Below are 22080 nucleotides of genomic sequence, written 5' to 3'. Positions count from 1 at the left end.
CAAGCCCGCGAAGTTGACAGCGAAGTCCCAGCTTGGCGCAAACTCGCCTGTTCCCTCCTTGTCCGTCATGACGATCGAGTCCCCTCGAGTCCTGTGTCCTTCGCTTTGACGACGACATCCAACGACGACGTTCTAAGACATTACGATGTTCTCTTCGGCGCTTAAGTCGATATCATCGACCAATATTACTGCGAACTACTCTATCTCCTCGACACAAACCTCGTCTGCGGGCCCATGGAAGATTTACGACTGCAAAAAAAAGTCGACAGGAAAACCCTACAGCGTGTTCGTCTTCGACAAGAAAGCCCTCGATAGCCATGGCAACAGTCTCGGTCGATCCGGCGCGTCCGCTTTAAAGCGTGCGACAGAAGAAGTCGTCGAGCGATTGAAGAAGGAAGCCTCGAGCCTTGCGAAACTACGACATCCGAGCATCCTAGAACTCGTCGAGCCAGTAGAAGAAACTAGGGGAGGCGGTCTGCAGTTCGTTACAGAAGCCGTCACGGCCTCATTGGCGAGCTTGTTGCAGGACAAGGATGACCAGGAGCGAAGTGGTGGGGTTGGCGGGCGGTCGAGCCGATATGTCACTGAAGACTCGGACGGCGTGCGTCGCCGGCGCGAGTTAGAAATCGATGAGCTGGAAATACAAAAGGGACTTCTCCAAATCAGTAAAGCTCTGGAGTTTCTGCATGAGAATGCCGAGCTGGTTCATGGGAATCTCACTCCTGATGCAATTCTCGTGAATTCCAAGGTCGGTCAACCACTACCAGTTTAGCTTGGACAGTCTTTCGTCTTCATAATAGCACTCGACATGGTGAGCACCGGCTAACTTATATCAGTCTGACTGGAAAATCAGCGGTCTTGCATTCTGCGGCCCTTCTGAGGGCTCAAACAAGCCTACATCATTCCAGCCCATAAGCCTCTCAGAAGTGCTTAACCCAGACCCCCGACTACCTCGGTTTGTTCAGATGGACCTTGATTATACCTCTCCCGATTTCGTTCTCGACAATAACTTCACCACATTTTCTGACATGTTCTCGTTGGGCCTTTTGGCCGTGGCACTTTATAACTCCCCACATCGGTCGCCCCTGGAATCCCATGGCAGTCTGTCAACTTACAAGAGGATATTCAACTCTTCCTCAACTGTTCCGTCCATCTCCAACGGATTCTTGTCATCTAGGCCGTTGCCAAAAGAGCTTTCTACACACGTTCTCCCGCGCCTCATCACTCGTCGACCTGCTCAGCGTTTGACAGCTAAAGAGTTCCAAGAAAGCGAATACTTCAATAATGTTCTTGTGTCAACCATTCGTTTCCTCGACGCCTTTCCTGCAAAGACACCAAACGAAAAGGCCCAATTCATGCGGGGACTGGTTAGGGTTCTCCCATCCTTCCCTAAGACGGTGATGGAGAAGAAGTTGATGCCGGCATTGCTCGAAGAGATGAAGGACAAGGACCTCATTGCACTCATCCTCCAGAATGTCTTCACGATTGTCGATCTACTGCCAGCTGCGAGGCGGGTATTTGCCGAGAAGGTACGGCCGAGTCTCAAGGAAACCTTCGCTCCGCCTCCGAAGAAGGATCAGGCTCCCGAAAGAGACCCAACCAAAGATGCCGGGTTGATGGTTGTCCTCGAACACATGTCAACTATATGCAACAACTGCAATGGCAAGGAATTCACAGACGGTAAGACTAGCACTTTTCAAGACGAAAAGACTTATGTTTGCTGACACTCTCAAGACATTTTGCCCGTGGTTTACGCGGCAATTGAAGCTCCAACACCAGCTGTGGTTGACGCTGCTCTCAGGGGACTTCCCTCTATTCTCCCAGTACTCGACTTTAGTACCATCAAAAACGAGTTATTTCCCGTCATTGCGGCGGTCTTTAGCAAAACCAGCAGTCTTGCCATCAAGGTGCGGGGTTGCCAAGCCTTCGTGGTGCTATGTGGTGGAACACCAGATGGGCAAGACGATGGCCTCGACGCTTTTGGCGCAGCAAAGAAGAAGCCGTCTGCATCCTCAAGTATGTTGGACAAATACACGATGCAGGAAAAGATCATACCCTTGATTAAAGCTATCAAGACGAAAGAGCCAGCTGTTATGATGGCAGCTCTCAGCGTTCTGCATGTCGTCGGTGAGGCTGCAGACGCTGACTTTGTGGCCATGGACATTCTGCCCATTCTCTGGCACATGAGTCTTGGGCCCTTGCTCAACTTGAAGCAATTTCAAACCTTCATGGACCTCATTAAAAAACTGTCGAGAAGGGTGGAGGATGAACAAACTAAGAAGTTGCAAGAACTATCTGGCACCAACGGCAGCACGGCAGCTCCAAATGATGACTTTTTGGGCTTTGCGGGCGTTAGCGGAACCTCGTTTGACCAGTCCAACGGAGGAACGGCAGACGACTTTGAAAGCCTTGTCAAGGGTAAAACAGCACGAACATCCACGTCGGATGCATTCTCTAGCTGGGACGAAGCGCCTGCTGCGGCCAAAGTGGCTTCGCCCTCCGGAACTCGATCTGCAACCCCAAAGACTCCGGCGTTCTCATGGTCAACTCCTCCTCCAACCCAAACAGCAGCATCAGCAACATCGCAATTTGCACCGCCCAAACCACAACCCAGTTTCCGTACAGTAACCCCAGACTTGGGTAGTTTCCAAGCAATGACTCCGATATCAACTCAGTTCTCTAAGCCTTTGCAACCAACGACTCAAGCATCAGCACAACAGCAGACTCATACAAGCTCTTCAATCAATTGGTCTACAGCGGCGACTCCAACTTCCAACTTGTGGTCATCGTCAGCTGCATCTACACCGGGCTTTTCATCCAGTCATTCCATGTCGCCACCTCCAAGCGGATCCGCTTTTGGTGGATTGAATTCATCCATGTCCAACATGTCGCTTGGCGGGCAGCGGCCGGGCTTGTCGCAGCAGTCATCTTCATTTTCGTTGCCACCGCCGCCAGGCAACAACTCGATGGGTTCATCCGGCTCATCCGGGTTTAGTTTACCACCGCCGCCCAGCCACACAACGATGCAGTCAGGTATGGGCGCATACAACAAGCCTGCAACTAACACGGGAATGGGCATGATGAGTCAACAACCGATGAACAGCATGGGCAGCATGGGCAACATGAACAGTATGGCCTCACGACCTGGAATGGCTATGGGCAGTATGGGAATGGGGTCAGGTGGTAGCATGAACAGCATGATGAACAACAAGATGGGTATGAACAGCATGTCTGGTCTTCAGCAGTCGCAGCAGCAGTCACAACAACAAAAAGGTGGTTTAGATAAGTACGAGAGTCTCATTTAGCGGGCACTGGAAATAGCAGCAGGATGGTTGTAGCCCAGGCACCCCAGTGTAGTTGTTTACATGATACACTTGCTCTATAGAGTTACGTTATTTACGGCGCTCGTTAAAGGCGCCTGATTTCTGGAGGTCCGGGCTGAAATGCGAAATAACTTACAGTTGAACTGAATGCATTCAAGTTGCACGCTTGACAAGTAGAGTTGATGAGATGGTTTGTCGATGGGTTTAATGTAGGAAAGACACAGTAACTACACGACTCATGAAGTTGCATAGCGACAAAGTGTACAGAATATTAGTGTTCAGTACATGTTTGGTGGGCCGGCCACCCCGCAAAGTCAAGATTGATGAGGCGCGTGGATAGAGCAAGTATCGGCGTAGCACATGACGAAAAGAAAGGATTATCGGCGTTGCCCGCCTTAGGAGGGAAGAGGGCCGAGGGGGCAATTGCGACTCATAACCCTCGAATAATATTTTTCCCTCTCTTCTGTGATTTGGAAACACAAGCGTCTTGGAAACTATTGGGACTTCTTAAAGTCTCAATATGTTATTGACGTAGGAGTTTTATTATCACTATGATTTATTACACAGGTGTTTGGGAAAGGAACGGATATGTTTCATGAGGGGGCTAAGTGTCCATGATGCGATGATTTGCGGAAGGTGATGCTGCAGTCGGCAATGGAGACCGAGGCGTGCCTAGGGGTTCAAGTTGTGCAAATCATCTCGATCTCACACCACCAAAACAGTCTACTTGCTCAGCTCTATATTTACATCACTCAAAAGTTTCTGCTGGCAAATTATTCCGGACAAAGAGAAGATCATTTCTTTTAGCAAGACCGTTCGGGTTTTGGGCCCCCTCTCCCCTCATTTTTGGACTGAAATGGCTCTGGCTCTTGTTGGGTTGGTTAGTGTTTGTGGTAACGCACGCAAGCAGCCGGGGGGTAGCCCGTCACATGCGGGACCAAAAACCGGAACAAAGTTGGCTTGAGAGCACGGTTGGCGCAGGCTCGAAAAAGCAGTCGTGCGTATGAGATGGAAACTCATTGCACCAAGGATGCTTTGGGGGCTGGCTGAGCAGTGAGGTAAGGTAAGCATCGGCTATTAAGAGAGAAATTGAGTGATACAGGTTGGAAAGCGGCAAGGCGTGAATGGCTGTAGACCCTTGACACTTGCTTTGCCTAATGGGGGATGGGATGCAGAAATGAATGAATAGGGATTCAAGCTGGATGCTGGGCCCGATCGATTTTCCCATGTCATTGTTCTAGGGCGAGTGAGAGGGAAAGTAGGGGCAAAGGTAGATAAGGGGGCACAGTACATTTCTGGCGCCAAGGAGTTAATCACCCTGGGAGCGTCACTCGCTCGGATCAGACAAGCCAAGCTAAGACGAGGTAGAGGAGGGACAGACATTTGTGCCCGCCACACAGCTGGGTAGAAACTCATGGAAGTGCTACTGGGTAGATGGAAACACCCTGGAGTTGATGCTGATGATGTGGAATTGTCAAAAGGCTTAGAAATTGATGAAAGCTGTAATAAGTGCAAATGCCGCTGATGGGCTGAGGTAGATTTTGACGGCGGAATGGTACGGTAAGCATGACTGATTGGAGTGGGAACTTAGCCTGGGTACGTGCGTGAGTGTGTGAGTATGTGTGTGTGTGTGTGTTTCTGGTGTGTCTTTGGTCCCAGTCACCCCCGGTCGGACATTAGCCAAGGTAGACAAGGTAATGATTATATCAGAGCGAAGCAAAGAGGAACACCGTGGAGAAGAGGTAGAAAGGGGACAAATCGATGAGGAATTGCAAGCATTGATAGATGGCACACGCTTAAAGATGATGGAGTTCCATTTCGAGCCAGGTTTCGAAACTTTCTGATGATGGACAAGACTGCTGGAGATGGATTGTTGGACGACTGGGAGCAAACTCGGAAGTTTTGTAGGACGTGGCTCTACTCGTTCTCGTTTACACTCGCTCGTTACGTTAGATTCCGCTCTTCCATAACCGTAGGAGTACCTTTTTTCCCTCACTTTTCAATCGTTCCTCTTCGCATTGCCGCATCGTCCCATTCTACGTGACCAACCACACCTTAGTTTGCTGCGCTGTGTCTGTACACATGGTCCATCAATCATCATTTCAGTTCCGTCTTCAGCTGCCTTGTCAATGACGCGCGAAGGGTGCAAGAAAGGGAAAAAAAAAGCTATCTGGCTGCATTTCGTCTGTCTGAGTATTACGAACTACTAAGACGGACCCCCCTGGTCAACCTTTTACCTTTTTTTATTGCCCTTCCCTTTTTTACCTGGCTGCGCTCTGGCTGAGGTGGGTTTAGCAAATCACACTCTCATCGCACTCCTCGTCCTTTCTCTCTCTCTCTCTCTTCTCTTTTTGCCTTTCACAGCTCCAGCTGTTGCTCTTTGCTCACTCAAATCCAGTCTCGATCGTCTTGGATCCAGAACTGGTCGCCCACTTCCGTCTTTCCCTTTCTCCCTCCGGAACTCACGTCCCTCTGCTACTAGCCTATTTTTCTTCTTTCCCCTTCGCTTGCTTACCTACCAACCTTGTCTACCGCGCTTTACCTCACCTTTACTTACTTTCCCTTAACATCTTTTCCCTTCCCATCCCGTCCATCCCGTTGGGGCCAAACACGTCCCCATTCCATTAATTCTAGCCGTCCCATCCGTTTCGCTCGGTTTTTACTCTACCCACCCAACCTTGCCAACCTTGCAACTCTTTCTCCCTCTTCATTTAACCTAACCTGGGACTGAAGGAACCTTCACCATCTTCCTCGTGTTTACCTTCCTCATCAACTGATCTTCAATCTGTCTCTATCGTTGTTGATTCAGTACCGCGTTCATCAACCAACTGCGCCTTCAGCCAGTTCTCAGTCAATCAGTCTCTTGTTTGACAAAGACTTGGGCACACACGGTCGTCTTCGTCACGCCACCCAGGGAGATAACCGACGAGTTTCGAGCAAAAAGGCGGAACTCGGCCACTACAAACCTCATTTGCAGCCAAGGCATCTTTTTTTTTCTTCCTTCCCTCCCCTTGAAGGCCCGACCGTCTGCAACTTATTAATTACACCTTCCATCAAGCAAAGCACAAAGCTCTGCTCTTCCCACCTTTCCATCCCTCAAGTCAACTTTTAACCTCGCGAGACCATTTGGAGGGCCTAAGAGTTCCCCCCTCTGCGCCAACTCCGTCGCTCTTCATTTCCCCTTCGCCCAGCCCATACCAGGCCCGTCTTTATCCAGGCTATTTTCTGCCCTGTCTCACAAATATACCACATCGGCTGGTCGGCAGCCACGCACACACCATCAGCCAGACACGTACTCAGCAGCTCTGCACTGGTTTTGCTCCAGTCTGCTTATCTCGTTTTCATCACATCTCAGCTTCTTTTACCCGTCTGCCATTTCCCGTCTTGCCTTCAGCCCGTTGAGCAAACAAACGCACAAACTCTACGCTACAGGACAGAACCGGGAAGAGAGAAAAAAAAAATGAAGACACAACGGGCGGCAAACAGGGCCGCCACGGTCAAGAAGCGCAATAACAACAAAACCAAGACAGGTGCAGCGTACAAAGTGGACAATTTCAAGGTGCCCGAAAACCCAACCCTAGACGATATTAAGCATGCCGTCGGCCTTCAAGAACTCGATGCACGCGTCAAGGACGCCAAAGAGTCTTGCTGGGAAACAGAGTCACTGCTGGAAGACGCTTTAGCAGAGTTGGGCGATGCCAAACTCTCCGCGGAAGGTAGGTCACGGTTCTCTCTCCCTCCCCCATTACCCGGACAAGGGCATGACAATACATTGCTACTTTTAGCCTTGGATTACGTGTTTTTCCCACCATTGGCGTTTTGTTGATGCTAACTCGCCCACCCACCCTAAGACCCCGACATCTGCACGCCTGACGAGGCCATGGTCCTGCGCCACCAACTCAGAGCTCTTGGTCCCGCAGAATTCTGTAGAAGGACCGTCGATGCTGGAAGCTACACAGCCAAGAAATTGCTGTCGGCTTTTGGTATCAAACCACCACCCTTTCTAGAGGGCGCCGACGATGAGGCTTACTTTAGCATTTTGTCGCTCGCCATTAGCAGAGAATTGTCCAAACGTGCCAAGTTATTCCGGTTCAACACGGTTGATGATGCCGTTGAGTTGTTAAATCGGAGTCAAAACATCATAGTCCTCACAGGCGCTGGCATATCCACCTCGCTCGGCATACCCGACTTCCGCTCAAAGGGTACTGGTTTATACTCACAACTCGAGCATCTGGGTCTTAATGACCCACAAGAAGTGTTTGACATTTCGGTCTTTAAGCAAGATCCGACCATCTTCTACACTGTCGCCAAGGACATCCTTCCATCTACTGACCGCTTCACGCCTACCCACGCATTCATCTCAATGTTGCAAAAGAAGGGAAAGTTGCTCACCAACTACACCCAGAATATCGACAATCTCGAGGCTAAGGCTGGCATCTCCCCTGATAAAATGATTCAGTGTCACGGCTCTTTCGCAACCGCCACATGCGTTCAATGTGGCTTCAAGTGCGTGGGCGACGAGATCTTCCCAGATATCAAGGCTGGCAAGATCCCACGGTGCCCTCAATGCATTCAGAACCTGCGTCCTAATGGCAGCACGAAGCGCAAGCGCTCCGCAGGCACTGAGAGGAAACGGCGTCGGTTCAGCTCGGACGACTCGACGTCCGATTCAGAGTACGATATCCCCAGCGTGGGCGTCATGAAACCAGATATCACCTTCTTCGGCGAGGCGTTACCTGACGAGTTCAGCCGTCGCCTCACGGAGCATGACCGCGATAAGGTAGATCTTGTCATCGTCATCGGCACAAGTTTGAAGGTGACGCCGGTATCTGAAATAGTAAGCTGGTTGCCGGCCAATATCCCTCAAATTTACATTTCACGACAAGCCGTTAACCACATCAACTTCGACATTGATCTATTGGGCGATTGCGACGTTGTTGTTTCGGAACTGTGTCGTCGCGCAGGTTGGCCTTTGAAACACGAAATGGTCCCCGAGGACCAGGTTGTCAAAGTGAGGCCTGAGGGAAGCTGTGTGAGTAGACATGTCTTCGAAGTTTTCGATCCCAACGCTCCAAAAACCAAGACGGAGCCCGAGAACCAAGAGACGCATTTCGTAAAGCCGGCGAAGCCTGCTAGACCGACGAAGCCCAGAAAGTCTACCTGAGGGCTCTGTCGCAACTACGAGTTGTCAAATGTCGTCTTTTTTTTTTTTTCGTTTCTCTCTTCTACAGGTTGTCTTCAGCCCCAAACCCCGAGCATTGACAGCTCACTTCCAATGGCCTTGTCGACAGCTCACTTGATGCCCAAGAGCCCCAACGGTACCTGATTCAGCAAAAACCAAGGGCGTCCAAACCCAAGACGGACGCACTATTGCCGATAGCGACGCATGCGTCAATACCACATGTGGCTGCCGTCATCGCCACGTCGCACATGTGTGGTTTTTACTGTTGTTTTTATTTTTTACCCTTTACTAAGGGGGTTGCCACTAAAAACAATAACCCTGCCGAGACTTTGTGGCACGAACTGGGTCTCCACCATGCACCCGCTCACCGTTCCTTGCCACCAAGTCTACGGAGTTGCGGTCTGTAACAAGCGCACACGCCCTATTCTATTTCGCTAATCAGGCTCGGCATATTACCAAATGGCTTTGTTAGTCCAACGACTAGAGATTCGAGAGCGTCTCGATTATCAGCATTCAGAACCAAAGAAACAGCATTGGACTTTTTTAGTGTTCACCACTGCCACAGATACCAGATTACGACTTCTCTTCTTTTCCCAATCAACAATGCCTTTTATCTCTCTTTTCTTTTCCTTGTTTTCAAGCAACTTTCAACCTCGGATAGGCGTCAAGTGTTTTACAATAAGGGATGGGAATACGGAAACGGTTGGACAAGCGGCGTTTGGGGTTTTGCTAATCCTGCAACAAAAGGACACAGCTTGTTTTGGTTTTCATTTTTCGTTGTTTTTTTTCCCCCCAACTGTGCTGGGTTTTCGGAATTTTGTCTACTTTTTTGTCGGAATACCTAGAAACCTAGAATAGGTTTACCCGCGTCTTTTCTTCTCAAAAATTTCTTTAGCAATAGAGACAGAATCAGGCTGTTTCGGTAGTAATGGACGACAATGATCATAAACACCTCAACTATCCAGTGCTTCTTCGTTGCATGTCTGCCTGCTGACAGGGGTGGCGACTCAGACAGACTAGTCTGGCAAGCAGCCATCCTGAAGTAATATTTTTGCCAGCCTAACAGTTTTATTCCGTCTTACATGCGTCAACATGCAAAGTCGTAACCCCAGCTCTCTTTGTAATCTGACCAAGCTGACTCCCAAAGTACTCTTAAAGAGGCTCAAGGACTTGGCGACTAAATAAAATAATGGGGTGTGAGCTTTGTCTGCCTAGCATAGAAGCAGGCTACAAAGCATTTGTAATTTCCTCAATCAGCTAAGCCTTTCGAAAGCATTTGGAATGGCTGTAGCCTGGAGTTGCGACTCTTTCTCGGATACCGAAGCCCAGGTATGCAAACGATGGCAACTGGAGAAGAAGCGCAAACGTCAGCGCTTGTCTGGCTGGGGCACATATCGCATCAGCATCGTCAATAAGAGATGATTTTTTTCTTGGGTCATAAACATTGCCTCCACGGTCTCCACCAACGTGGTCAGAAATCCTTTCGTGCAGGCGCACAGCATGGCGGGCAGCGGTAAGGGGACTAGGCAACATCTGTCACAGTAGCCTTAACTTAGCAATTGAGGTGAGTAAAGGAATCCATTTGATGTGCGGTTCACAGGTCGTAACTGGCGTTAGAACGCTTTGCTTTTGTCGAGGATCCCGCATCGACGGTAACGTCCGGTTTCGCTTCGTGGCCACAACCACGAATGTGGCTTCTGTCGGCCTCCAGAAATATTTTTGGAGGCTTGGGCTTGGGCTGGGGCTTGGGCTTCCCCTTTGCGAGGCATGGAGGAACAGGATAAGCCCCAGCTGAGTCTCAGTTAAAGGACTGACTGAGGTTTCGCGTCTCTCCATCGACAAACTGAGACGCTCTATAGGTGAGAGACGATCTGGCTACAACCATGCTCCCTAGGATTTGGCGGCAAAAGTAATCGTCACCCCCTGTGTTTGGTGTTGTGTTTCTTCATCTTGTTATGTTCTTCAGGCTACCTACCGAGACAAAATGTAAACATGAGTGGCGCTATGCAACAGTGTACTCAGGGCCTGATAAGTCGGCCAGACCCGGTTTTCCATGCCGGTGGAGTTTAGATGAGCCAGAATATGACGAGTCTTGGAAGAGGTTGATAAAATCACGGCGAACAGTCTATACGAATGGCTCTGCACGCAAGCAGGCGTGCGAAAAGCCTGGGTGCTATGCAAAGCCAAAACAGAAGCTTGTACGTTTCCAACAGCCAGCACGATCTTTCTGCCTGAATACAGTCGATTACGAAGACAAGTATAGTCACTCAAGGTTGGATGCCCTATAGTTATTCGTTTGAACATTATAGGATTGTCCCCTCGGATTCGACAAACCAGAACATCATGGCGGAGGCCGGTTCTTACGACCAACCAAGGCAGCTGAACCGCCTGCCAGGTGCGTCAACAGGCCGGGTAGTACTCACTGTCCTCCAGAGGACGACAAGACTCAGGCAAAAGCTCCGTGACGTATCTATGACTTGTTTGTCCGGTCCAGTCCAATGTAAGTGAGTTCTTCCGTAGAGACAAACTCAGCACCACCGTGGCCGCAAGACCTATGCAATCTTAAATGCAACCTCCACCAGCAACCCTCTGTTCAGCATTTGCATCCCTATCCAATTCTCAGCTCGTATTTTGTATAAATTTGCTTACTATCGGGGACATAATCGCTGAAGCTGACCGAATGGATACTGCAAGGGCGACAACTGACGTACGTACCTCAAAATTCACCCAAGGAAATACCAATAAAAGCTCATTCCATAAACATGAGCACGAAAATTCGATCGCGAGAGCACAACTCCAGCATAACACCAGACACATTTTGGAAAACACCACCATTCCAACGTCTTGGCAGCACTAGAGCCCAGAATCACCCACGCGGACGCAGAAACAGATGGGAGTGCTACGGGGGATGGATCTCCGCGCTGACAAACTCAGCGCAGCTACAGCATCACTATATCACGGCCGGGCAGCCTAAACATGAGAGACAGCATGTCGCCAGATAGGATAGGCTAGCTTTCGCATTATCGAGCGTGTTGGGGCCACCGGCCGATCAGCCAGTTGCTGTAAGTCAAGGAAGGCGGCCTGGTACAAGCCTGTCGCCAGTGGCGCATAGCTGACCTCAACTCTGCCATGTTCCCCTCACTGCTCAACCAGTCAGCTTCGGTGCCGAGATCTCGATCACAGCGGCGCGTGTTGATGGCACTCACAAAAGACATCCAATCAGCGTTGGCTAGTGTCAACATGAAGGGTGGGTGGATCTCCCAAGTTTTCACTAGAGGTCAAGAATAGGGATACCTATCGAGGCGATGTTTTTTTCTTTCTTTTCTTTCTGAAATTAATGATTTCTCGTTCCATAATGTTCGGGCTATGAGCCTGCGGTCTGTATATCAAAACTAAATAAGAACTACCGGGGCGACCGCGTACCCGGCTTTGGAATATAATATCCGTACAAATACACACACGCTTAGCGCACTGCTTTATTGGGTGATTTTCGCTCACAAAACGCCGCAACCCTTATGTAAACCTGCCGGCGCGATTATTTTACTCATTCAGCGCGTTTCTTTTCCTCCCCTGCTTTTTCGTTGGTAGGCTCCTCTCTTTCTTCCCGGATGGAGTTCTCTCTTGAGACCCCTCTCCTGATGTTGCTATTGTCATCGTCGTCGTCGCTATCCCGGCGGGGCCTGCGATCCGCTGGTGACCAGTTGGCCGCGATACCCGCGGCTACAATACCCGCCATAACAGTGGGGGCACCGAGTGCCGAGTTAGACCGGCTACGACCACTGCGTGACCGCTTTCGTGACTCAGGCGTTTGGGCCAGTGAGCCGAAGCTGTCCTCCCTGGTGGGAGTTGACGGCATCTTGATAGAGTTGCTTCGCGAGTGTGACGGGCTGCGCGAGCGAGCAAATGTTTCGCGCGGATGTTGCACCGCGAACTTGAGGTTGTTCAACCGTCCTCCCTTCATGCGTTTGATGAATGCCAGCTCGTCCCGGACGTCAGAGAACGCCGCCGGGTACATCTCGAACTGTTCCTCATCTGAAACGGTAAGCCCAGGAACGGTGTCCTTGGCACGTCGCTTCAAGTAGTCAGGAATAAGTCGCTCGATGAGAGCGTCGGGAATGAGCCGGATGATGACACCGAAGGGAATGGAGATGAAGCCCAAGATAATAGCCATGGCCCACTGAATACCACTCTGACCCTCCGATGCGATCTGGAAGGCTGCACCGCCAACAAAGACGATCAAAACCTGTCCACCAATCATGATAGCACTAATGGCGATGAAGAAGTAGTTCTTCGTAAGTCCCTCAAAAATGTTGAAGTGATTATCCAAACGACGGTTACTATAGTATGTTAGATCACGGAAAAGTAGGGTCTTGTTCAGAGAGGTGTACTTACTTCCACTGGTTGAAGATCTGCATCCATACGAAAGTGTTGAACACCAACGTTGCGATCTGCTCGTCGGGAATATGTTCGGGACCAGGCACAATAGCTTCCTTGCCGTAGAAGAGCATGAAAGTGATAGCCAGTTGGTAGACTGCTTGTCCGAGAATCATCTTCCACATGGTAGTAGTAATGATGGAGGCGTTACGGCTCTCAGGCTTCCTTTCCAACACGCTGTCCTGAGGGGGATCGGTGGCCAGGGCCAAAGCGGCGAGAGTGTCCATGATGAGGTTGACCCATAGAAGTTGAACGGCGGTCAGGACAGAAGTGCTGCTGACGGCAGTAACAAACGTAAGGATAACAGCTGTGACGTTGACAGTCAGCTGGAACTGAAGGAATCGCTTGACGGCATCGTTTACGGCGCGTCCCCACTTCAAGGCCTTGACGATCGAGTTGAAGTTGTCATCCATCAGAATGATTGAGGAAGCCTCCTTGGCTACTTCAGTACCGGCAATACCCATGGAGAAACCGACGTCAGCAGTTTTGAGCGCGGGGGCATCGTTGGTACCGTCTCCGGTGACTGCAACGATGTCTCCCTTGGCTTTGAGCCGCTTGACTAGAATACGCTTATCTTCGGGGCTGGAACGGGCGAGAACACAAAGGCGCGGGATGATTGCCTCCTGTTCAGACTTGGTCAAGTTGCGGAACTCGGGGCCTTCCATTACAATACCATTAGGCTGCAGGATACCGCACTCCTTAGCAATAGCCTCAGCCGTAAGCCTGTTGTCTCCAGTGACCATGCGAACAACGACACCGGCCTTCTGGCAGAGTCTGACAGCCTCCGGAACTCCCTCACGTAGAGGATCCTGAATACCAACCATGGCAATAAAGTTCATAGTGCGGAAGAGATCGTCAAATTCGAGTTCGTTCTTGTCACCGTCTACACGACGGACATTACGAGGTGGCCATTGTTCGAAGTCTCTGTAAGCAATACCGATGGTGCGAAGGGATCGAGATGCGTAGGCGTTGATGAGGGTGTTGACAGTCTGGAAGTTTGGCTCAGTCATTTGGACCAGAGTTGCATCCTGCGAAGGGTCTCGGAAGATCTGTGTGCACTTTGCAAGCACGATCTCAGAAGCACCCTTCACGTAGAGCCTAGCCCGACCATCTGGAAGCTGTACGACAATACCCATGCACTTGCGGCCAGAGTCGAAGGGAATAAGCTGGATTGTCTTTGCGTTCTCACGCTCTTCGGCAACAGGTCCCATACCCAGGTAATCGCGGGCCAGAAGAAGCAAAGCAGTCTCGGTCTTGGATCCAACGTACGTCTTCTCGCCGTCAACCTCGCCTTCAAATGCGGTAGAGTTAAGAGAGATAGACTTAGTCAGGATTTCCTTAACCGGAGCACTAAGCATCTTGGCAAACTCCGCGACCGAAATATCCGCAGAATCATCAACGGTACCGTCGTCGTCACCAGAGGGGCGCGAGCCACCAAAACGATGGCTAGTACCTACAGTGCCAGCAACTACCTGCATCTTGTTCTGTGTCAAAGTTCCGGTCTTGTCGGAGCAGATAGTGTTTGCGTTGCCCATAACCTCACATGCTTTGAGATGCCTGACGAGGTTCATGTCTTTGAGCATGCGCCTAGTGGCAAAGGATAGGGCGAGGGTGACAGCAAGAGGAAGTCCCTCTGGAACGGCCACAACGATAATAGTAACCACGGTAATAACAATGTTGATGAAGTCCTGGCCCTTCTCGGCGGGAGTGACGGAGGCAGGCTGCTTAGGAAGCCTAACCAAGAACTCGATGAACAAAACAATGAAAAGGAGGAGACCGGCGGCACCACCAAGCTTAGCGATGTACTCGGCAATAGTGTTGAGCTTCGATTGCAGCGGGGTGACCTCAGGGTCTTCGTCAAGGGCCATGAGAGTCTTTCCGTACGATGAGTGAACACCAGTAGAGGTAACCATGAAGGTACCAACACCTTCCATGATTCGGGCGCCGGACTGGATAAAGGGGTCTAACTTCTTGGGGTCCTCGCCGTTCTGAATCGCGTTGAAAACATCGTCGCCATTTCGCTTCTTGATAATATCAGACTCTCCAGTCGCCTGGGACTCATCACACTTGACGTTAAAGCCCTCGATGAGCACTCCGTCGACAGGGACGAGATCACCAGGTTCAAGATGGACAACATCTCCAGCAAGAAGGTTGTGGACGGAAATCTCAACCGTCTTTCCGGAGCGTACAACCTTGACATCACGATCCTTCTTCTTGCGGTTCAGTTTGGCGAATTGTCTTTCCTTACTGTAATCGTTTAGTGAGCCGACGATGACGACAATGGCGATAGCCACAACGATGGCAACACCTTCAACCCATTCTACCTTCGGCTCATCGGGCGCGTGAGGCAGGCCGACTGTCTGGTAGATACCGATGGCGAGTGAAACAACAGCGGCGGCAGTAAGAAGCATGAGTACCTTGTCTTGGTATGTAATCCACATCAACTCAAGAAGACTCTTGCCCTTCTTCTCAGGGATTCGGTTGTCCTTAAAAATACGCTTGCGGTCGGCGAAGCCATTGTCCTCGTGCTTGGAGTGATGGTCCGAGTGATGCACAGGTGTCGAGTCCGCTTGGCTCTCTTTGAAATCCCCGGATGAACTGAGATGCCCGGTTGCGTCGCTGAAAGAAACATAGCCGTCGAGATGCACTTCGTCCAAGCTCAAACCAGACTTGCGGTCGCTGCGAAGACCCTTCTCGATACCAGTCAGACCTCCCAGAGCATAGTAGGCCGAAAGACTTTTGGGGTTAAACAACTTGTTCAGCTGTCCTGGGGTGAAGGCGAAGGGGTTGTTTTCGGCTTTAAAATCTCCTTCGCTACCCTTATCCGGGGTCAAGGCGTTCTCATCCTTAATAATCGAGTCGTTCGATACTGGGCTGTTCTTTAGTGTCTTTTCTGTTGACTGGCTCAACACGGCGATAGTCTCGCCCTGAGAAGAGATGTCGTCGTTAGAGTCGATAGAGTTCTGTCTTGACCGCAGGTTGCTAGGTACGGCTAAGAAAGCGCGATCATTCCCTCTCAATGTCGCGACGGGACTTGATACATTGTGGGGGCTTTGTGGTCTGCTGTCCTTGCCCTCAAAAGATGTGTCGGCGCGCAACTTTGGTTTTGTGGGCTTTTCTTGTGGCGCTGCCCATGGTGCATTTGCGCCTTCGGGAACGGTGGTCGGGCTAACTGCATCATCCATGGGGGAAACGGGTGAGTTGGACACCTCTTTCTGAGCATTGTCGGCCATATCTGAAGCTGGGGTTGGCACGACACCAACGGCAGACGGATCTATGGTGATTGTAGGACTAGGAAAAGAAGAACATCAGTCTCGAAGCTTGGCTATAAGGCAGCCCAAGAGGCAGCGCGAGGCAACTTACGCTCTATTCCTCCGTTGCGGGGCTGCGCCTTCTTGAGGGGTAGAGTTGGAATCCATGGCTCCGCGTCAAGCTCAACACAGCCGCCTGAATGCTGCGTAGTCTTAGTGGTAGGTGAGGCGAATCGAGGAGGCCAGAGCAGCTGAACGAATAGGCGAACGTGAGGCTGTGCTAGGTGAAAAATGAGGGAGGCAGCCGTGAGGCGAAAGGAACGACGATATAGATGGTGTGAATGAGGGCTGACGTAGAAAAGGGACGATGGGACGATTCTTGGAGGCCGGGACGTCGTCGTTGGGACCGAATATCAGCGGCAGTAGTCGAGAGTAATAGGCACACGACTGAGAGAGGCCCTGTGTTGGGACGAGCTAGTTTGTTGCGGAGTTATCGTTGGCGCACACCTCTCCTTCTATCAACATGGCGGCAGGCAAAGCAGGGCGAGCAAGGCAAAAAGAGAGGAAAGAGGAAAGGAAGAGAAAGGATTGGGTAAGGTAGAAAAGAGGTTCGTTTCAACGAGCCCAGCGGTAAAGCATGCTGGAGGAGTAAGAAACTGGAGCCGAATAGAAAGAAAGGATGAGGCCCAGCAGTTGTGTTGTTCCAGTGCCACCAGCACCATCAGAGAGTTTGGATCTCCCACATGTGGTGCCAAGAAAAGAGGCAGTGCAAAGAAGTACACCTGATTGGCTAGGTATATGGCCAATACAGGGGTAAGCCCGCGAAGGGGCGCTACCACTCTTAATACGGTTTAGCGTGCCCGACGAGCTTTCGAGGGTCCCAGTAGCTTGTCAGGAGGTGGTCTGGGTAGACCCAGGTACTCAGACTTGGAGCCCAGCACCCTTAGTGTGCAGCCAAGTACCTGCCCGCTACTTCCCGCGTCTTGGTCGTCTTCATCGCTGTCGTGATGTGTGGGCTTCCAGGCCCCCGTGTGGGGCAAGGTCTGATTCACACAGTAGAGTAAGGATAAGACGAAGCGGGTACGTACCTCCCTCCATCTCTTCCTGGCTGGGAGAGTCTTTCTTCACCTTTACGTCCGTACCTCAGTTTACTTCAATTTTTATTTCACTTTTCAACCTCTGGGGTTGCTTCTAGTTTTCCTTTTTATTTATTTTTTCTTACACACAAACTGTGCACTAACCAGCAACCGGTGAGAAGATGAAGTGCCCAAACGATGGGCTTTTTTGGGTAGTATTGCAGACTAGTATTCCTTTATTCTTAGTGACCGTTTTCTAAGTATGGGTAGCCGGGTGGACGCATTGCCATGGATATTTTCGCTTGAGACGTTTGGATTAGAGCAGGGAACGAATTAAGCACCAAAGGACAATCCAAGTTGCCAGTTATTATCAAACGTCCATTACTCGGCGCTCCACCAGTCCACCACGGGGCACTACCTCAACTTGACAGCTGCGTTTCTCTGTTTCCAGCCCATACAGCTGGCGAATGGCAGGTCAATTTGCTCTGTTGTCGTAGTCGTTTTTTTTTCCTCCTTCACTCTTTCTCCCAGTGGAAAACACGACAGGTTCCAACGCCCGACAACTACTATTGATCCTCAAGGCTGAGCGCCAGGTTGACTGCATTACAAGCGAGCCGAGTTGGGCGCTTGTTGCTGGTACTGATGCTGTCTTTTTTGTTTTTTTTTGGTCTGAAGGAACAGGCTACTCTACCAAATTTGGATAGGCACGGCTTGGCTGATACTTGCTAGGCACCTATATAAGGTGGCCTTCAACTTCGTGATGGGTCAGCATAGTTGGTACGGCAATAGCGTGGTGAGCTAAAGTAAGAAACTAAGATGATAACGCCCCAAACCCCCCAGAGATCGGGCATCGATCTCGCCGTTTGTTATTACTATTTGCATTTATTTGTCATTTGTAGTGAAGCCAAACGATTCATACACCAAGCCGTTCACAATGGATCGAAAAATGTAGAAGCACCGGCCAGTTGTACTACGAAGTAGAGATATGACGGACACTGGCCCAGAACCAGTACAGTGCGTAAGTAAAGAGTAACAACAATCGGATCGACCGCTGAATGGCGGCTGCAAATGGTGAGGCAATTGAGCTAGGATGGATCGACAGACGGGACAATACCACTCTTCCACACAAGCTTTGCAAACTCTGCGGAGCACACACAGTCAAGGTTGAATTGCTCAAGTATCGGTAGTTACATCGCGCATGCCTATCCGGTGTCATACTTCCGCTCCAAGGCTGCTCCATGCAGGCTGAAGCAGGCGTTTTCGACAGGCGCACCAGACTGCTTAGCATTACACATAGATTTCAGACACTTTGGCCGTATCATATCTGAATGACGGTGTCTTGCCTTTTGGGCTGTCGAGTCTCGCGTAGACTGGGGTAATATGGGGGGACGCCGGTGCCGGTGTGGATGGATGTGGCAAGGTCAAGCCTGGTTAGTTGGCGTTCATTCACACCTCACATTTAGACATTTGTGCATCCCATAAGCTATCCGAGGAGGGAAGTGAGGAGATGGGATGCCATGTCGCAATTCCTACTGTGGAGGAGAGAGAAAAATCTGCAGTTCCTATCAACTTAGGGCACTGAATCAGCCAATTGATGGGCTGGCGAAGACGTCAAATGTGTCAATTTACAGTGCCTCCGTCGGAGGGATTTGCTGATGGTATTCCCAGTATGGCAGGTCGGAGCCGTTTCGTATTACATTGTATTACAAAAGTGCCCCTCCCAACCTTTGCACCATGGTCACAGTACTACATAGTATGAAGCCACCTCGGTCGGGCGATCTGGCTGACAGTGCAACAGGTGTGCAGAGTTCAGCAGGCGGGGCAAACCGCACCAGATGCCAAACGCCAAGATATTCTTCATGCAAACGATGGGGCTCTGGAATTGCATTTGAGCTTGCATGGCTGGCCCCTACCTTAATTTTGCTTGTTGTGCACGACGACGGCGACTGTCTGTGTTGCAGTCCAAAATAAGCCTTCATCGGTTTCTAGAGGACAATTTGCCCGTCCAGAATTGCCAGACCAGACCAACGCGAGCACAGGGCACATCGGGTACAGAGTTCAGCGGGCAATCATGCATGATGACGCCCATTAAGTCCATTCGCATCTTTACCTCGCTTTCATCAACGCCAGGGCATCGGGCACCCATCACGGCCAACTTGCGAAAAGCGGCGTACGCGACTGTTGATCTCACCCTTTCGGTCTGCCTCGTAGTGACACTGCAGGCGATTTTGTCTCGCTTGCAGCCTATTTCCTAACCCCCCTCTCACCTTATTAGGTAGCCACTGACTAAGTGATTCTTCAAACTCACTTACGAAACTCCAAGTGTGGAGGACTACAGTATTGGCAATACTTCTGAGAGCCACCACCGACCATGGTAAAAAGAAAAACCACACCGTAGGCGCAGCCCGGAATGTGGGCGACAACCAGACGAAAGTCGTGTATTACATTACCGTTTGTGGAACTATTCTCCTGGTCACACAGATAGGCATGTCACGTCACATCAGCAGCGCCTTGGGGTATTCGTATTGTCGAATTGCTGAAAATGCGCATCGTTGGAATAGGTAGTAGGGGGCGGAATGACAATCGACAGACGAACAGACAACATCCACATCTTGATCCCATTCATCGAATGGCATGGCTTGGCTTTTGCTTGGTATTCCAAGATTGAATGGCTCACCAACAAAAGACAACGGGTGAACCGTCCTGAACAAGAGACGACCAGCTTGGCAAGGTGGCGATGCCAAGCAATAGCCGCCAAATTACGGCGGCGACCACCTTGACCTTGGGTACGGATTCAATAAGACGGAAGGCATGCCAAATTTCCACTGCTTCCTTTCGATTCATGCCGCCATGGGAACCCCCCTCGCCCCGTCACTTCTTCTCCTTTTTTACCCCCCAGCGCAATCTGCCGCTTGGCTTGTTTGTTTTGGCGCCTGCTGGCTCCGGAATGGCGGGCCCACTACTTAATTCCGTTACCGACATGAAAGAAGACCACATCGGTGCGCTTGCCGAATCGGACCTCACGAACCTGGGCCGCTGTGGACGACGGTCTAGATTTTTTACGTCCTTCTGTATCCGTATCCCCACAACGTAACCCCAAACCTGCTGAGTTGTTCCCTCTGCCTTGGCTGACCTTCCTGGTCCTCTCGGTCTCTTCCCCCTTAACCACCTCGCCACCATCATCATTCCGGAACTTTTCCAACATTCTACCGATTGCTCCGAATCCTTGGAAATCCGTCATATCCTGGCTCGTGGGTTATCCGGACCCCACATCGAACACGACATGCCAGCCGGCATCTCTCATTCGCGATTCCTCGCGACAGCAACACGCTACCAACCGCATGTGGTGACTGACGGCTTTTGCGTATGTTCTTGAAGTGCCGTCGTCGAATCTTCAGCACATTCTCACCTCCATCCCAAAGTCGCCGTCTGTGTGACCTGGCTAGTGACCCAGTGCCTAAGCATCCGAGAGCCGACGAAACAACATGTCCAACCAATGCCATCATGCACCGTCCGCCAGTCGGTCCAGGCACTTCTCCGCCGGCCGTGTCCTACTGCGGACCACCCGCAACAAACAGCATGAACGTTGAGGTATTGCATCTTCGTCCCATCTTGGTTTATCTGCTTCTTGACTCGCCCGCCTCACGAACATCCTCAACCCAATCTTTCCAGTTGGCCGAAGGACCCGTTTACCTGTCAAGTTTCGTACATGACATCGGGCCTCGTAACACCTGGTAGGTACTTAGCCCCTCCACAACGCACTCAAGATGCTAGTCGGGCCAGCATTCCAACAACAGAATTGCTATCTAGCCTTCAACATAGCCAAGGCATGTTGGCCGCTACAAAGGAGAGAAAACAAATAATACAACCACATGAGAGAAGATTTAACTGATCAGGTTGCCCCTGCCGATGCTCCATAATACGTGGTTACGGCTTCAGCCGATGTTGTTGGGCGACCCTGACGGACGGGCCAACGGGGTCGAAACCGTCATCGACGCACATCCATTGAGGCTGAGCAGCTCAGAACGAAACTCTTTCCGCAACACTGGGGTTGAGAAACGTCGGGCCTGGTGGCGACCCCCTCGCGCAACAAACTTGCTTCGTGCCATGACACTTCTTGCAGACCTCCCTCAGCCCTTCAGCGGCCTCAGTAGCAGTCGGGAGTAGATGACGTTGCTCATAGGTCCAGCTCAAATAATCGCGATGCTCCCGGTTGGCAACTCTTGGAATTATGTGTAACGATTTTACAACTAGCCGGATGAAAAGAGGTAACCCAATTACCACAACTGACCTCCCAATGCCGACTGATTGAGGCTGTGCTATCTCGCGGGATGTTTCAGTCGCACCAACCACGTGCGTCGTGCAATTTTCCGGTGACTTTCAGGTGCCATTGGTATGCTCAGGATCGAAACTTCAGTAGCTCCAACAGTATTTAGTCATGTGTATACTTTGTAATTCGCCTTCAAATTGTTTTTGTTTCCCTTTTGGCCGGCCTTGACTAAGAGTAGGGACACCTGGTTTCGCCCCATGCATGCGCAAATACATCCAACATGTTCAACCTCCCTTTCGTCTTTGATTTTGCTGAACGCTTTCACTAATTGTCTTGAATGTCGCATTATTTGCAGCGACGATCATCCTCATTCGGCCCGTTGAATCTGAACCCCTTCTTGGCAAACATTAGAATTCATATTTATCCCGATAAGTCTTAGTTCCCGTTTGCTTGGCAGGAGATCGTAACTCTTGGCGACGCAACATCACGAGGCTTGGCTGACGGGGAAAAGAGGGAAAGAAAAAAAAAAGGAAAAAAAACGCTG

The 22080-nt window shown here is 50.7% G+C and overlaps 3 protein-coding genes across 3 annotated transcripts; 2 read left to right on the top strand and 1 right to left on the bottom strand.

Annotated features, from left to right (window-relative positions):
- Positions 1-145: 145 nt before the first annotated feature.
- On the top strand, positions 146-3305 carry CTRU02_211086 (protein kinase domain-containing protein ppk32; the record flags this gene model as incomplete). Its single annotated transcript, XM_036720110.1, has 3 exons — positions 146-748; positions 837-1680; positions 1735-3305. 3 exons carry the CDS (start codon positions 146-148, stop codon positions 3303-3305), a joined length of 3018 nt encoding a protein of 1005 aa, XP_036587853.1.
- A 3478-nt stretch (positions 3306-6783) lies between these two features.
- On the top strand, positions 6784-8487 carry CTRU02_211085 (histone deacetylase; the record flags this gene model as incomplete). Its single annotated transcript, XM_036720109.1, has 2 exons — positions 6784-7039; positions 7175-8487. The coding sequence occupies 2 exons, from the start codon at positions 6784-6786 to the stop codon at positions 8485-8487; spliced, it is 1569 nt and encodes a 522-aa protein (XP_036587852.1).
- A 3562-nt stretch (positions 8488-12049) lies between these two features.
- CTRU02_211084 (calcium p-type atpase) lies at positions 12050-16358 on the bottom strand (the record flags this gene model as incomplete). Its single annotated transcript, XM_036720108.1, has 3 exons — positions 12050-12842; positions 12898-16230; positions 16303-16358. 3 exons carry the CDS (start codon positions 16356-16358, stop codon positions 12050-12052), a joined length of 4182 nt encoding a protein of 1393 aa, XP_036587851.1.
- Positions 16359-22080: the final 5722 nt, after the last annotated feature.

The sequence above is a fragment of the Colletotrichum truncatum genome (assembly GCF_014235925.2).
Source record: "Colletotrichum truncatum strain CMES1059 chromosome Unknown Contig_0007, whole genome shotgun sequence".
Taxonomy (NCBI): Eukaryota; Fungi; Ascomycota; class Sordariomycetes; order Glomerellales; family Glomerellaceae; genus Colletotrichum; species Colletotrichum truncatum.
This window is presented reverse-complemented; position numbering and strand designations above follow the sequence as displayed.